The 17,072-nt window shown below is 34.2% G+C and overlaps 3 protein-coding genes and 1 non-coding gene across 8 annotated transcripts in view; 1 reads left to right on the forward strand and 3 right to left on the reverse strand.

Moving 5' to 3' along the window:
- Nucleotides 1–8: 8 nt before the first annotated feature.
- On the reverse strand, nt 9–1,593 carry LOC111402463 (protein translation factor SUI1 homolog). Of its 3 annotated transcripts, none has more exons than XM_023030785.1 (2): nt 1,462–1,593; nt 9–634 (listed from the first exon to the last, which is right to left on the reverse strand). In XM_023030785.1, exon 2 carries the CDS (start codon nt 572–574, stop codon nt 236–238), a length of 339 nt encoding a protein of 112 aa, XP_022886553.1. In that variant the 5' UTR covers nt 575–634; nt 1,462–1,593; the 3' UTR covers nt 9–235. The 3 variants fall into 3 exon arrangements, with proteins under 3 accessions (XP_022886553.1, XP_022886554.1, XP_022886552.1); XM_023030786.1 differs by lacking the exon at nt 1,462–1,593 and adding an exon at nt 890–1,455; XM_023030784.1 differs by lacking the exon at nt 1,462–1,593 and adding an exon at nt 859–1,455.
- Nucleotides 1,594–9,421: 7,828 nt separating this feature from the next.
- On the reverse strand, nt 9,422–9,494 carry TRNAF-GAA. The gene has a single exon. It is a non-coding gene; the product is annotated as a tRNA-Phe (tRNA).
- Nucleotides 9,495–10,678: 1,184 nt separating this feature from the next.
- Nucleotides 10,679–14,639, forward strand: LOC111402465 (ribonuclease 3-like protein 2). 2 transcript variants are annotated; one of them, XM_023030789.1, is made up of 4 exons: nt 10,679–11,154; nt 11,858–12,130; nt 12,472–12,845; nt 14,301–14,639. In XM_023030789.1, the coding sequence occupies exons 1-4, from the start codon at nt 10,780–10,782 to the stop codon at nt 14,473–14,475; spliced, it is 1,197 nt and encodes a 398-aa protein (XP_022886557.1). In that variant the 5' UTR covers nt 10,679–10,779; the 3' UTR covers nt 14,476–14,639. The 2 variants fall into 2 exon arrangements, with proteins under 2 accessions (XP_022886557.1, XP_022886559.1); XM_023030791.1 differs by having other exon boundaries at nt 10,687–11,154; nt 11,978–12,130.
- The window catches only part of LOC111402464 (endoglucanase 11-like), a 5,288-nt gene continuing 2,712 nt past the window's right edge, over nt 14,497–17,072 (reverse strand). For both annotated transcript variants that reach the window (XM_023030788.1, XM_023030787.1), the window contains 2 exons: nt 16,249–16,503; nt 14,497–15,366 (listed from right to left, as the gene is read on the reverse strand). In XM_023030788.1, the coding sequence (XP_022886556.1) occupies nt 14,722–15,366; nt 16,249–16,503 (900 nt within the window). In that variant the 3' untranslated portion in view covers nt 14,497–14,721. The remainder of the gene's footprint in view (nt 15,367–16,248; nt 16,504–17,072) is intronic.

Raw genomic sequence — 17,072 nt, forward strand, 5'->3', positions numbered from 1 at the left:
GACAAGTCTTTCCTGCTAAATGGATATGAACTTTATTATTAAAAGAGGATATGCAATTACAATTCAGTAGATACCCCATGACATGATCAAAAGGGTTCTAACAGAATCAGAAAAAACTGCGAAACAAACAATTTCTTAGAGGATCACACACAAGTATAATAGGCTTCTCCAAATACTTCACTCCGATATTAAAATGACATATCTTTAGCTATTAAAAACCTCGATTTCTTAATCCTTAGAAACCATGAATCTTGATTTGATCCTTCTTCACAATGTTGGCATTAATGAGGAATTGAGAAACATTCTTACGCTGATCACCTTGGAGCTGAATCACCTTACCAAGCTCTTTGTCTTGTACAACATTTCCGTTGCAGCAGAACTCCTTTTTGAGATCTTTAAGGATCTTATCGTAGTTGAATTCCTTCCTCAGCCCCTGAACAGTCGTCAAGCTTTTCTTTCCATTCCTTTGTTGTATGCGAATATGTACATACTCCTTGGCTCCAGGCGCGCCTGAGTCCTTGGCCTCGGCAAATGGATCAAAAGCAGTTGGAATCTGGGAGTCGATATCAACCATGTAATTTTGTTGGACGAGAACTTTGTAACCAAGATCTAAGTGCGATCAACGAAGAAAGAGCTGCGTAAGTTAAACAAATGATTACTTCTCAAAGAGCTCCAGGAAAACAATTAGAATTCGGGGTCAGCTACATTAATCAATTCTATCTAAGCAAGTTGGTCGAAGACACCATGTGCATGTTTAGTACAAGAGAAGTTCCACTAGGACGGTCTTATATGCTACATGGCATGACTGTTCATTCAAATTACAATAGTTGGGAGCTTGAGCCACTCAAATTATGATACCTTAGGTCTGCACGCTTTATTTCTCTCTTACCATCTCGGGTATCGATACGTCATGATTTGAATGGCTCGAGGTCAAAAGTGGCGTGCTTTAAGTGGACGATCCTATCATTTGTGCATATGGAACCATCCCATTGAAGCTAGTAACATAAGACACGAGATTTGATCGTATAATTATAGAATCATAAGGTTCCAAAGACAGAATCATATAGAAACCTACATTCAAAACTCATCCTTATGTACATCTACGTACATATCAATTAATCAAATTAAGACCCAACAAACTTGAGGCTACCCTAAGAACTCACTCAACACAAACCTTCGGAAAGGAAAAAACCAAACCCCCTTAGTTTCTCCAATCCACAACCTTAATTTCTCCAACTCTCCACCCCTAATAAAGTATCTCACCTTCAATAAATTCAATTGGTGAAAAAAAATAGAAACCGCAACAGGGAGACTAAAAATACAAGAAACACAAAGCAGCTAACGAAATAAATAACCCAGAAACATAAGATGATGATCTTATGATTCAGAAACAAAAACATTAATCAGATCGCAACAAGAAAACCAAGAATGTTTCTTCTAGACGAGAAGGCGTAAATGTACCTCCGAACTCGCACAAATCAAACTCGGTATGTATTGTGGATTCCCGGGTTGGGGCATGAATTTATAGACAAGGGGAAAAGGCAATGGCTTGTCTTTCCATTTGGACCACTCAAAAAGACAAACTACGGTTAAGCCTATATTCTAACGATGGTTAATTTTTAGACTTTCACGTGAAAATGAACGGCGGAGATTCTTTCCGATCGACCCAATGTAATGAAAAGAGGCGCGTAGATTCAACGCAGAAAGACTGGCTTTTGACACGGAAGGATAAATTTGGGTGGAGGAAGTAAGCCCAGCTATGTGAATAATTAGAATTATACTATATGTACATTATGCTTTATACCTTTCTTGACATTTCCTTCCATGTGGAATAAATTTACATAGTGATATGATAGATGGATTCGAAATCAATGACTTTGATAGATCCATCTGGAAGAGTGTCAAAGAAGGTGCGAAGAATACATATAACATGGTTAGAATAATAATCGGATTGGATGAAATGAAAATTGCGTGTTTCACACTGATACCTGACTAGAGTATGTTCCTAAACTTGCTCTCCTCGCGCTCTTTTAGATTAACCTTTATGATGTATAGCTTAAAAAATATAAACAGCTAAGAAAACTCAAATTTTCAAGGATAAGTTTTGATGTGTATAAAATATGTATATATGGGTGTCCATCTCCTCATATGGGATGGGGCTCATCTCGCTCGAGTCCCACCCCATGTGAGGGGTGTTGACACCCTTATGTATCCAAATTATGTATGCCAAGTACAATCCAATTTTTAATATGGTATGGTTGAAAAATTGTAAAAACCATAAATTGTGTGTTTATAATTTTTTATTTGAAATAAAATATATTTGTCAAATCTATTTCTTAAATTTACAAGCTTGTCAAAACATCATTTGTATCAACAAAATTTTTGGGACCCACTTCTTTTATCTACACATCTTGGAAACAATTTATAATTTACAAAAACCTTACCTAACATACATTAAGATGAAATCAAATTAGTATGACCGTGAATTCCATAAAATGTGTGTTTCTAATTTTTTGTTTGAAATAAAGTATGTTTGTCGAAGTTTTTTTTTTTTTAAACTTACTAGTTTGTCAAAATATCATTTGTATCAACACAATTTATATGATCTACATCTTTTAGCCCCACATCTTATGTAGGGATGAATTTAGAATTGGATCCAAGATCTGGTTACAAAATTTCAAATCGAACTGCTACGTGGGCAAAAAAAATTTTACACATAAAAAACTGAATTTTTAAAAAAAAAAAAATGAAAAATACCTTTGGACCTGAGTTTGGGAGGGCTACAGTTCACCCCAACCCCCCCTAAATCCGTCTCTGATCTCATGAACCCACAATTTATATTCTACAAGAGCCTTACAAAACATACACGACGACGACATTAAATTCTTATGATTGTGAATTCATTTGTGGGTCCTGTAGCTATACACTTTTTATGCATAAAAGTAAAATGATTCACAACACCACAATATCAACAATATAATAGAATGTTCAGCCACATCAAGCAGAAATGGAATAAATTGGTTTAGGTGCTAGGATCATCAGGCAAACGTTCCAGGTCCATCTCTACTTGGTAAATAGTCCATTGCATATTTTCCAATTTCTGCACGGTGATTTTGAACTTTTTAAGAATCACCCACGGCTAAACTCTAACTGTCAAACTGATGTATGTTATTAAAAAAATCAATAAGACATGTTTGAAATGGAAAAACCAAATTTGGAAGCCAAAAGGGCTTGCAGTCGCATGGGCATTTGTAGGGCCAAGCTCTGCCATAAGTTGATCTATGCAGTCGCATAGAATTGTTCTATGCGGCTATATAGAACGATTTTTCTAGCCATGGGGATCGTTTTTGTTTGAACTTCTGGTGGCTTTTCAAGTGTTTTTGGTACCACTTCGTATATCATTGATTGATGGTTGTATATATGTGGTTGATGATAAGTGGAAAATATATAAAAATGCTTGAGAAAAAAATTCATCATTCCAAAAAGCATTGAAATTCATTTCTTTCTTCATATTCAAATCCTGATTTTGCGTTCTTAAATTTTGGAGGATTTCACTTAGTGCTTAAATGTTAATCCTTTTCAAAGTTTGATAAATCTTGTAAATCATTTGTCAAGAATCTCTTTAAACACCAAAATTCAATTCGAGAGGGGGTATTGCTATCTTATGAAGTTTGTCCCATCAAAACGGTTCAAACGAACGAAGTTCTAATTGAAGTTCCTTCTAACGGTGCTGAAAATGTTCTACATCCTTGATTCATATTTGGCGCCATTATCATAACCAACAAATGGAGATACTGATGTCATAGGAGCCGAAAGACAAAAAAGGTCAAGAGGATGAATTGATTTGTTGCAGTCCGACCAGCTCGATGATCTCTACATCAACACATATTCAGCAAAAGAAATATGTGATGTTTTGAAAAGTAAGTACAAAGTCGAATAAAAAGGTACTAAGAAATTTCTGATTTCGAGGTATCTTGACTTTTTCTTGATAATATTCTCATTCTTTCCCAAAAACATGAATTACAAGTCCTTGTCAATAAGTTGAAGACAGTCAAAATTGAGATCCTGAAAACTTTACAAGTTGGAGCAATCATTGCAAAACTCTCAGGAATTTGGAAAGGATATCGGAAGGAAATCATGTATAGTTTCGAAGATTACTTTTTGGAACAATTTCAGAAATATCTTTGTATTGAGGAAGAGTCAAGGGAGAGAGATAAAATTGACAATTTTTTTGAAGGCACTTCCGAGGCCAATGCTATAGAGAAGATTGAACCTTTTAATAAATCCAACAACAGAAAGCCTTCAAAGAACTTTAACAAGTTCAAGAAGAAATCCAAAGATGGTTGTTTTGTATGTGGAAGCCTGGACATTATGCAAAAGGGATGTCGACACTGGAAACGAAACAACTTTAAAGGAAAGGTAAACTTCGTTAAAGAAGACAATATTGTTGCCAGCGTAAGTGAGATTAACGCAATAAAATGAAAAGTTCCTGGATGGTGGCCTGACAAGTTTTTATTCAAAACTTATTATGATGTTGACGGAAATCGAGAGATTTAAATGGGTAATGAAGTCCGCTATCATTTTCACTTCCGGCAAGATCGTTATCTTGACCAATATGCTATTTGTTCCCGATATGAATAGGAACTTAGTTAGCAAAAATATTTTAGGAAAATCAGACATAAAAAATGTTTATAAGTTCGGTAAACTTGTACTATCTCTTTGAAAAAATTATTAAAAAAGGTTATTCTTGTAAAGGAATGGTCAAATCTTATACTGTTGACAAGACAATTAATAATAAAGTTGACTTTGCTTATATTGTTGATTCATTTATATTATGGCATGCTGGATTATATCACATAGATAAGAGTACAATGAAAAGAATGTTGACATGTAACTTAATATCATATAATGAAAATGATGTATTTAAATGTAAAACATGTGTAGAATCTAATATGACTAAAAAGCCTTGTCAAAGTGTAAATATGACTTCTATTATTTTGGATTTAATACATACGAATACATGTGAGTTAAATGGCATGTTAACTAGTGGTGAAAATGTCAAAAAAATGAAAGGTGGGGACTTTTTGTATATTACATTGAAAGGTAAGAGCCTTTTTTGCTAATTACCCTTAAAATCAATATAATTAGCTGAATTTGGAAAGATAATGAATAATAATTATTCTTTTTCTGTTTTCATGTTAAAGATAATTTATTTTTCCATGCTTCTATTTCTTCCAGGTTTTACCCATTATTTATTTTATACAAATTATAAATCTAATTCACAATTTTCTACAAAAGCATCAGGCAAAAGCTACTCGGATCAGGGAGAAATACCCCAATAGAATTACGGTACAGAAGAAGTCATTTATCAATATGCAAGATTGTTTGCTTGACATTTTATCTCTTTGCTCCAATTATTCTTTCATCACTAGTCGCTATCACGTGCATTGCACGAATTTTGTATTTATTGTATTTTTATTAGTGTATGAATTTTAGTTTTTTTGAAAAGTTTTTGAAGTAATATCTAAAAATATTTTCATGATATAAGAAAATAATTATAAATTATTTTTTCAATTGTACAGCAGTATGTTATCTAGAAAAAATATGCTTGTATATTTTATACTTAAATAAGAAATATATAAACTATTTTGTTTGTAATCTTTGATAGTATTGATATGATTGAATTGAATGTGAAGCTTATATTTCTAAATTTTGTGTAATTCAATATTGTAAAATTGAAAAAAAAAACTCTCCGCACAGTGCGAAGAGAGTTGAACCAAGTGCAGAGTAAAAATAAAAAAAGGTGTAGAGAGAACACAGTGTGTAGAAAGTTGAACCATATGCGAGAGTTGACAAACTCTTCGCACAGTGCGGAGTAAAAAAAATAATCTTCACATAGTGCGGAGAGATGACAAATCAACTCTCCGCACAGTACGGAGAGTAAAAAAACTCTTAGCACTGTGCAGAGAGAGTTAATCTCTTCGCACATTGAGGAGAGTTGTTTCGCACCATGGTAAAACTCTTCACACAGTGCGGAGAGAGAAAAAACTCTCCACACAATGCGTAAAGAGTTGAACTATGTGCAGAGTAAAAAAAAAAGTGCAGAGAGAAAAAAATTTCTTCGCACAGTGCAGAGAGAGTTGAACCATGTGTGGAGAGTTGACAAACTCTTCGTACAATGCAGAGTAAAAAAAACTCTCCGCACAATACAGAGAAAAAAATCTCCGTACAGTGCGGAAAGTTGTTTACAAATTCCTTAATTACAAGTAAAATTTCAAAATTGCAAATTTTTCGTATATACAACGAAACAGAGTTGACAAACATGGCTCAAAATCAATTATATCTTTTTTAAATTCCAGTCACACATCAATTTCTGAGCATGCAAATCATATTTATGGTATTGAAAATGAGCTTTCTCGTGATTCATACAATGAAACAATATGTGAATTGTGCAAAGAAGGGAATACTGATAGTACCATGGCATTGCTTTCATAAATGGAGGCTCTAGGGTACCACCCAAATTCAATATTTTACACTTGCTTGATAACAGCTCTTTGACATTAGAAGCGGATACAATTTTTAATGAAATTATACTTTCGGGTTGTAGGCCAGGAATTAAAGTGTTCAATCCATTGTTCAAAAGTTGTTTAAGAAAAGACCTCTTGAAACTTGCGGATAAAGTCTCAAGAGTTTTTGTTTTTCTCTTCACACTTTGCGAATAGATAGCTTGCCATCTCTCCGCACTTTGCGAAATCTTTTTTTTTTGACTCATGTACGGAGATTTTTATTTTTGTCTTAAGAAGTTTATATATACTAAAATTATTATTATTTTTTTAATATTGTTGGCATGATACGTGTGTGGAAGAATATTTGTCAATCACCATAAACAAAACTCTTCACAAAATGTAAAAAATAAAAATACATAATAAATCTTCTTATTACGCTAATAAAATTACAATAATTTTTTTTAAAATAACATAAAAAAGTCATTTTTATCTTCAACAAAAAAACACATTTAAAAATTAACAATTTCATAACCATTTTTTTTTTAAATTCTCTAAAATACAATTATAAAAAAAGAAATAATATTGAATTACAACATTTAATACTTAAGAAATTCAATATTAAATAAATTTTATACATTTATAACAAATTATAGATCCATTTATGCAACTTACCGTATATACAGCCTACCGTATTTACAAACAACTTACCGTATTTATAGTTTACCGTATATGCTGTCTACCGTATTTGCAACTTACCGTATATGTTGTCTACCCTATTTGCAGCTTACTGTATTTTTATATATAGATTCTTACACCTACAAATAACGAGAATGCAGAACACCGTACATTCACTTATCAAATCGAATTTCAAAAAAATTTTCAGATTTTTATTTTTTCAATATAAGTATAAAAGAAATATTAAATATATATGAAGCACAAAATATAAATACATATGAATATGTTGCTCAATCTTCAATTTTTCAATATTGAATTATACAATTTAGAAATATAATCTTCACATTCAACTCAATCATATCAACATTATCAAAGAATACAAGTAAAATAATTTATATAATCTCGTATATTTCTTATTCAAATATGAAGTATACAAGTATATTTTTTTCTAGATGACACAATACTGTTATACAAATATAAAAATAATTTGTAATTATTTTCTTATATTATAGAAATATTTTTAGATATTGTTTCAAAAACTTTCCAAAAAACTAAAATTTATACACTAATAAAAGTATGATAAATGTAAAATTCGTACAACGCATGTAATAGTCATTGTGCGGAGAATTTTTTTTTATAACTTCGTATTGTACGGAGAGTTTGCCAACTCTCTGCACCGTGTGAAGTTTTTTTTTTATTTTGCCTTTTTTACTCCGCACTGTACAGAGAGTCCATACTTTGTGAGGACAGTGTCGCACAGAATACCATCTCTCCACACTGTGCGGAGTATGGATATCTCTCCGTACTGTGCGGAGAGATTTTTTTTTACTTTGCACTGTACGGAGAGTTTGTCAACTCTCCGTACTCTGCGGAGAGTTTATTTCTTCATTTTTTACTTCGCATATGGTTTGCCATCTCTCCGTACTGTGCGGAGAGTTTATTTTTATTTTTTTAACGCTCATGTGCGAAGATTTTTTTTTTTTTTGCTCATGGCAATTTATATTTATTAAAATTATTATTAATTTTTTAATGCTAGCGGCATGATGTGTGGGAAAAATATTTGTTTGACATAATTATTTTTTTAATGCTAGTGAGATGATGTGTGGAAGAACATTTATTTGACATAAACAACATGAAAAATAAAAAATGACATCATGCATAGTAAAATTGGATTCATTTACTATTGCATCAATAGTATACCCTCTTTTCCATTTTTATTAGAAGTTAGATACATACTTTAAAAATGTGGGTCACTGTGGAAAAGGCTAGATGAAGTGACGTACGTGACATTGAAAAAGTAAGTAATCTTAATTTATTTATTTATTATTTTTTTTATGACAAGGGAACCGGCGGAATCCGCGATCGCTTCCCTTCGGGTGTGCACTGAGTAAACTTTCGGGTTGACGCAATAACCTACAAACCACGTCAGTCAGGTAAATCGCACTAGGTAAACCCGGTGCAATAGGTTCGATCGAGAAAGTGTTGGTACGGTGAATTGAACTCGTGATCAAAGGTCTGCCAACTCACCTACTCCACCAACTTAGCCACCCCATGAGGGGCAAGTAGTCTTCAAGAAATCCCCTTTGCTTGTTTTATACTTTGTAAAATCTTGACTAATGTAGATATTTGGTTCCTGTTGATTTCACTGTCGGGCAATTTTTATATGTTGTGCAAAAGAGGATTAAGCTCAATGCTGAGAAAGCTATATTTATCATTGTCAAGGACAATAATTAAAACCAATATTTTCAATAACGTTAATTAAAACCTTTTATCTCCTGTTGAAAATAATGATCGAAAGATTGTTATAGAACAAAATGCTAAAATTCATTTTTGTTTCTGTTTCTCTCAATGCACCTGAGGTGAAACTTAAAAGAAATTAAGTAATAAACTTTTTGGATTAATATAAGTTTTGTTGGACAAATCTAGGGTTAAGTTATTTAGCCCTTGGTTGGGCTCCATTTTAATGAGTTTGTGGGAAAAATGTATTTCAAAATGGTATTTTTTGAATAATGTATGGTTGATAAGGAGAAAAAGTTCGGATTTATATATAATATTATTTTATTGAAAAATATGTTATCGACAAGAATAAAGAGAAAAAAATGCATTAAAATTAAAATTAAGTCGAAACGTGAGCTTATTTTAGAAGCAGAAAATATATTTAACCAACTCTGTCGCTAGCAAAACATGCCAGTGCTATTAATTTTGTAAGGTAGCACAAAAATGCAGTAGGAAAAACCAATTGCGGTGAGCGTGGATCGAACACGCGACCTTCAGATCTTCAGTCTGACGCTCTCCCAACTGAGCTATCCCCGCCATGCTACAAAGCAGAAACTTTTGATAATCAAGTTATGATGACTCTGTCAGGATATTTCAATACACTTCCACTATTTCTTAAATAAATAGAATCATTTAGGTTCACATAATTATTAGAACTAAGCTTGAATCCTAACTAGTGATGTCAATGGGGCGGGTTTGGGATGGGGCACTCCCACGCCTCCCCGCCTTAGACGGGGCAAGGCCGGGTGGGGATGGGGCAACTTTTTGCCCTGTTTGTTGTCCCGTTTAATTTTATTTATTATTATTATTATTATTTTTTTTTTACATTTTGAAAGTTTCGAATTATATTATTATTAGAGAATAAAATACAAATTTAAAATAAGTTTTTAAAGGACGAATTGTCTAAAATAAAATTATTTAAATTTTTTTTTTTTTACTTTTTCTTCACGGGTTGCCCCGCCTCGCGCCCCGCGACGGGGCGAACATTTACGCCCTGCGCAGCCCGCGACGGGGCGGGGGCAAATTGTCATCACTAATCCTAACCTCGATTATAAAGGTCTAATTTTCGTTAAAATGTCTACTCTTATATAGAATGACGCCAAATAATTTGGTCAATTGGGGTAGTTGTAGTTTTCACAATCGTTTGAAAATATAGTTTAAACATTTTTGATAGATTTAAAGAAGATTAAAAGTTTGAGTACCAATTAAATTGATTAAAGTTTAGATTATTTCATTAGACATCAATTTTTTTAAAAAAAATTTGTTTTCTAATTAATCTTTACCACTTGGCTCCTTTTATTTCAAAGAGCAGTGCTTCATTTACAGAATGAAGGTTTACAGAAATTTTACATACAAAATACAATTGTGTGGGGCTCGCAATTTATTGTCAATTTTTGATACACTCGTGGGATCCGGTCTCCTGTCTCTTCTGACTTCATTCTGTGATCAATTAATCTGTACAATCAGAATTTTCCTATTTCAAATAGCAAATTTATGTTTTTCCAATTTAAATTATTGAAAGCCCCGAAATTTTACCGACAAACCTTCAACTTATGGTGCACAATTTCCCGCACTTGAATTCGCATTTTGCGGCTAAAAGTTCGGAAACTGAGTTGGTCGGCTGGTCCCAATTCTTCTCTCCAATTTCAACTAAACGTCTCAATAATTATTATCTCTACACTAACGTTTTTTGTTAAAACAGTAAAGTACCGTGTTAGAGGAACCGTAGAGAGGAAGCCCTGCCTTTCCTAGTGCTTGTGAACCTCATACAGTGTCTCTGTGTCAAACACAATCATTACTCCGGGAAGCACAAAATTTGAACATGGAATCAGCGGTGCATTATACATACACCCTCCCGCCGGAGGACGATCTAGAAATTAAGAGCATGGCGGACTCGGTGAGGGCTGTGGAGAAGCTGTTGAATTACAATTTCACGGACAAGAAGCTTTTGGAGGAGGCCTTGACTCACTCCTCCTACACTGGGTCAGCTTCCTATCAGCGGCTAGAATTCGTCGGAGATGCAGCTCTGGGTTTAGCCATCACGAATTACATGTTTTTGGCATACCCGGACGCCGACCAGGGCAAGTTATCCCTCGTGCGCGCCGCCAATATTAGTACCGAGAAGCTCGCCCGAGTAGCCATCCGCCACGGCCTGTACAAATATGTACGTCACAATGCTACCGCCCTTGATGAGAAGGTAGGGGTGAATTCTTACTTGCAATCTGTAGCATAAGTGCCATGGGCGTACACATATATACACACACGGGTGATTTTCAATTTCAGTTTTGAATACCAAGTCAACTGGGTTTTCTGCTTGCCTATGATTTAAGCAATTTTACACAGATGCATTTATACCTGTCATCAATGCCTTTTTTCATTTTTCTTTCGGTATTTTTTTTTTTTTTTTTTTTTTTTTTTTTGTTTTTTTTTTTTTTTTTTTTTTTTTTTTTTTAGCACATTCACTTGTAGGAGTCTCAGTGTGAATATATCTTCTTGTTTTAAATTTTAATGAATCTGTGTCCCACTGTGGTGGAAACATGGTAAGACATTAAATATGTTGGAAGCCTGTTATAGCTGAACAATTTGGCTTCACTCTTTAGAAAAACCATCAGTGTTTGGATGGTGATGTTTATTTTTAACTGGGACATGGCTTTGGTCGAGTTGAAAATGGTGAAGTCGGTTCAGATATCCAGTAAGCACTTGACTCGCAGGACATTCCACTAAAAGATCACCCATTGGTAAAAATTACTAGGTGTACGTACCTAAGAATCGTTCATTGGAGCTGCATTATCAATTGCTTATTGGGGATCTGAGCCAACTTTTCACTTTCCAGATATCCAATAAGCACTTGACTTGCAGGATATTCTACTACGAGATCACCCATTGGTAAAAATTACTAGGTGCACGTACCCAAGAATTGTTCATTGGAGCTGCATTATCAATTGCTTATTGGGGATCCGAGCCAACTTTTCCATTTTGAAGTCTACCAAAGTCGAGTCCTTTTCATGGTTATGCTTCAGGTAATGGAATTTGCAATAGCGATACAAGAAGAGGAGGATGCAGAGGTGCATGGAGGATTATTGAAAGCACCAAAAGTTCTAGCAGACATTGTGGAGTCTGTGGCAGCTGCTGTATACGTTGACTGCAACTTCAATTTGAAGGATATGTGGTTGGTTAGTTTTTCCTTTGCTTGGTTGTTTTTCTTTAACGTTTCTATGCAATTACTATATGTTATTTGTGGTAATATTTGGCCAAAATGGTTTGTATTACACCATGTACAATTTGGTTATTCTTCTTGGTGAAAACAAGTTTAAGACATGCCACAAATAGTACATATGATGATTTTAGCTGTGTATATCCTTCCATGACATAATGGATCAAAATTTTGTAATAAGCCCAACCTTTTTAAAATCAAAGTAATTTGTTGTGGAATAAGCTGCAAAATACACCCAAAATTGCTGTATTGTGAAAAATGCACATTGTTTACACATTCTTTCAATCACTTTTGCTTTAGGTCATTAGAGACCTCTTGGAGCCTATTGTCACAATTGGTATGCTTGAACAACAACCACAACCAGTGACAATGCTTTTTGAGTTGTGCCAAAAGGATGGAAAGCAAGTTGACATAAGACATTGGAGAAAAGGAGAGAGAAATGTTGCAAGCGTCTATGTTGATGGACATTTTGTTGCTTCAGCTTCTGCCGAGCAAAAAGAAAATGCAAAGCTTCATGCAGCGAAGGCTGCTTTGCAGAAGTTGTCATACAAATCCAGTGACATGATGGGGCCCGACATCTTCAGCGAACTCAATGGGGATATGGAGATTGAAGGAGCAAAACAAAAGCTCCATGAGTTATGTGGCAAGAAAAAGTGGCCACGACCAGATTACAAGTATGGCTTTTCCTATCACTGAGCTCATAATATTGCAATCACTTATATATATAATCACCCATAAACTTGTTTAATATGTATAAAAAACTTTGCTGCTTTGTTGCAAACTTTCTGCAAGTTCAAGGCAGCAATTGAGGAAAATTATAGCTGTTTTCATCTGGAATTTTCTAATTAGCTAGCATGGAATCTTTTACCCTGAGTGCTTAAAACAGAAAAGAAAAGATGGGTTTGGAAAATCATATGTTGGGGAATAAATGTTGAAGCAATGCATTTATCAGCCCTGATTTCCTGCCAGATAAAAACTTCCCACCACTGATATGGCAAGAGAACCTTACTTATGGTTCTCTTTTATCGTGCCCACTAGGAGATCAATTTCAATGCATTTAATCCATCCAAAAGTACCATACATAAATGACTTAATATATATTTGTTTTTTCGTCCCCCTCAGCACTCCTGCATTTTGAGTGCAAGGCTGTCAATTGGGAAAAGAATGACTGTGTAGTGGTAGTTCTATGCATTTGATTACCTCAGTGAAGTCGCACAAGATAAGGTCTTTAGGTTGCAGTGACCAATCCAGATTGTTTATGTGATGCTTCACCAATTACACGTTCTCGATAGAAACTAATAAATGAAAACAGTTTACATTATGAAGAGGAGAGTGTAGGTAAACTGAGAATGAATTATATTACTAATATTCTGTAGAATGTGTTTAAAAGTAGTATGTTCCCCAAGACTAAAACCTCATAATTGTAATATTATGATTCCTTCTCCAACCATTTGCCTTTTTCTTATATGCTAGTTGCAAGTTTGGGTAGAAACGCATTCTGTAATTCAACTTAATATAAATTACAAGAGTCGATCATGTATATATTTTCTTTCTTAAATGCTGCTAAGATTTTAATACGAGGAAATTCAGTTGAAACTTTAGCAGTGGGTATTTTGGTTTTGAAGGTTTATATAGTGTTTCATTTTGTGGTAATGAAAATGGATGGAATAATGTTTTTTTGAAAAATGAATGGTTGAAAAAGAAGAAAAAGTTTTCGGTTTACGTGTAATATTATTTTATGGAAGATTGTGTGATTAAAAATAGGAGAGAGAAAAATGAAATGTAATGGAATGAAAATTAATGGGAGCATAACTGATGTGCTGAAATATTTGTTCACATCTGAATTTGTAACTTATTTCAAGACATGCCTATCTGAACTGGTACAAATGTTAGGAGTTGTACTTTTATTAGATGTTAGGTACGTAGTATTGAATAAGAATTAATAGTATAATAGATGAGGTTTTATCATTACTACTGTCTAATCCAGTTCAATCCAATTATCCTGGCAAAACATGCCAATATGATTCTCTTACATTTAGGTGAACTTATAATAGTAAAAAATGAGTGGGGGATTCAATCTTGTTTATGAACTACATATGCCCTGATGTTTGTCCAATATATGTATACAGAGTTGATAGAGAGGTTGGTCGATCTCATGAGAAGAGATACATATGCTCCGTTCAAATCGAAATCGATGAAAGTGTACTCTTATCAACAGGGAACGAAAAGACACGGATAAGAGATGCAGAGAACTCTGCAGCTTCTGCAATGCTTCATGGTCTACGAGAATCTAAGTACCTTTGATGATTTCTCCTATTGTTTTTATAGAATTGTCAACATTTTCTCCATTTGAATTCGGTGACCAATAATGCATCATCATTTCATTCCAAATGCATTATGCTGTTAAAGCAACAGATTTTGCTTGCATTTCAAAACTTCAGTATATTATGTTTTTGTATTTCTTGACATGAGAATGTCTTTCTAAATTGCAAATATAGCCCTTTTTTGGCTGTCACTCTCCCCCCACCCCACCAACAAATTTCTTTACAATTAAATGGAAGAAATCATTGGTAAATTAGTATTCTCTAACACGCGCAATTTGGCAAAAACCCCAACAAGCGGCGCTGTATTATATGTGCAGGCTTCTGTTTGTATAAAATTCCCTCTTCTATCCCTGAATTCATCCATGTTATCTGGTCCACCTACCAAAGCTCCAACAAGAACATTCGGGTTTGGATCCTGGCGTCCATACCAGTTATCATATCCCTGAGTGCACCCGACAAAACCCTTGCTTTCTCTATATGATTCCATGGATGCACCCCTATGGTGCACCCACATGGGATAGGTAGGTCCATTGCCAACCAAGTAGCTCGTTCCCATGGGATTAGAACCCAGAATGTAGTCTACTTGTGATTTGACGACGGACAGGATCTCCTGGGGGCCCACTAAATCTCCATCGCAATTGAGCATTTGATTGGTAGATTCAAGATAGTCAGAATACACTGTCAGTAAAAATGATGCACTAGAAACGTACTGCATGTTGTTCCATTGACGGGTGTACAGGAGCCCACCTGGGGTGCGTTGCACATTAGTTGAATTGTTTTTGTTTAGACAAGCACATAAGAAATGTTCTGCCTTTGAACGGTATTCTTGGATGGTCTTACTTTGCTCTTCATTCTTTCCTTCCACTGGCAACTGCAAGAGAAGAAAACAAAGATTTTAGCAAATAATATCAAGAAAATGTGCACAATATTAGACAGTGCATTTGAATAATCTTTTCCTTTTTCTATATAATCAAGACTAGTATCGTCCAGTCCATTGAACAAACACGCCATGTTTGCTTTACATTGGATTCTATTACGATAAATCTTGATCACTTTTTGTCACTTCTTTTTATTGCTAATCTGCAGCTAATTATATTTCGATCAGGAAATTGCCTTTAATTTGAAAGTAGAGAGATAAAATGAAGGTGATTTTGCGATCATGAGGCTGGTGATGGCTGAAAAGAAGAGGAAGTCCACCAAATTATGAGGGTGAACTGTTGAGGGTGTCCCCTGTCCCATTGTAATAAATGTTAACTAATCAAATGGGTTATTGAAGATAACACCAAATGCAGAAATTTACAAGGTTGGCGAGGTAGGTTATATCATTGCAGCATTGATCTGAACATCAGCATGACAAGACAAATCTGATAGATAGTATAAGAGTTGCATTGAACACATGATCACTAGACCACTAGCAAAAAACAATTGATGGCAACGTTTTGTTTTAAGTGATCATTTGAGTAAAACGATTGTTACAATTTGGTCATGCAAGATGAAGCCCTGCTAGTTTACGTATAAAAAAAAATAAAAATTGATATTGATAAAAGTTAAATGAGATGCATGGTTAAAAAATTGATAAAAATCATGAACCTCATGAAACGTGTGGATGAATGAGTTTTAGAAAATTGGCCAAACGGGGTGAAATCACATCAGAAGTTTAATGGCTACCACTAAAAATTGCATGCATGATATTGCCCAAATAAAACTTTCTAAGAATGCAATATAGCATGTGCAATGCAGTAAAGGGTGGTACCATTGCAGCTATGATTTGGACACCGGCATATTTAACGTCCCAGCTGAATTCTGTGATGGCCCAAGTGATCCCACCAAAGGACTCGGCATTCTCTATTACATAATTCAAGTAATATAAATCGTCGGTGGCCTTGTATAGCCACACAGCTGCCCATAACAACTCATCCATGTAACCACTCACCGACGTATAATACCCCTTAGCTACTTCAATACTGCTGTCGTATTTCCCTCTATACTTGTCACCAAATTCAAACAACTGCAAAACAAACCTCCTAATTCAATAATTTACTACAAAGAACCGTATTGAAAAAGAAAAACCGCCCATCTAACAAGCATTGGGAATTTAATTTCTGAGATATGTTCAAATTCAATATAGTATTATTAAACATTAAGGGTCTGTTTGATTGCGAAAATGAAATTTGGGTGGAAAGAAAATGAATTCCAGAGAATTGAATTACCTAGAAATTGTTTTCCTAGAAATTGTAAATTATTGTGTTTGATTGGTATAATTTTCCACGTGGAAAATGTTGAAGTAAAAGTGTTTTTTGGTGTTTGTTTGGCTTTATTTTACATGAAAATTGTCAATTTAAGGGATATTCATTTCTACCATTGCTCCTATAATTTGTTTCCATTGCCAACAAAAAAAAAAGGGAAAAAAAAAAAGATCAAAAAATATCTATATTTTGGTATTTGTTTGGCTTTGTTTTACATGAAATTTGTCAATTTCAGGGATATCCACTTTTACAATTCTTTCTAGAATTTGTTACAATTGCCAACAATTAAAAAAAAAAAAAAAGCAAAAAAAAAAAAAAAAAGGTGGAAAAC

Source organism: Olea europaea, chromosome 10, assembly GCF_002742605.1.
Source record: "Olea europaea var. sylvestris chromosome 10, O_europaea_v1, whole genome shotgun sequence".
Taxonomy (NCBI): Eukaryota; Viridiplantae; Streptophyta; class Magnoliopsida; order Lamiales; family Oleaceae; genus Olea; species Olea europaea.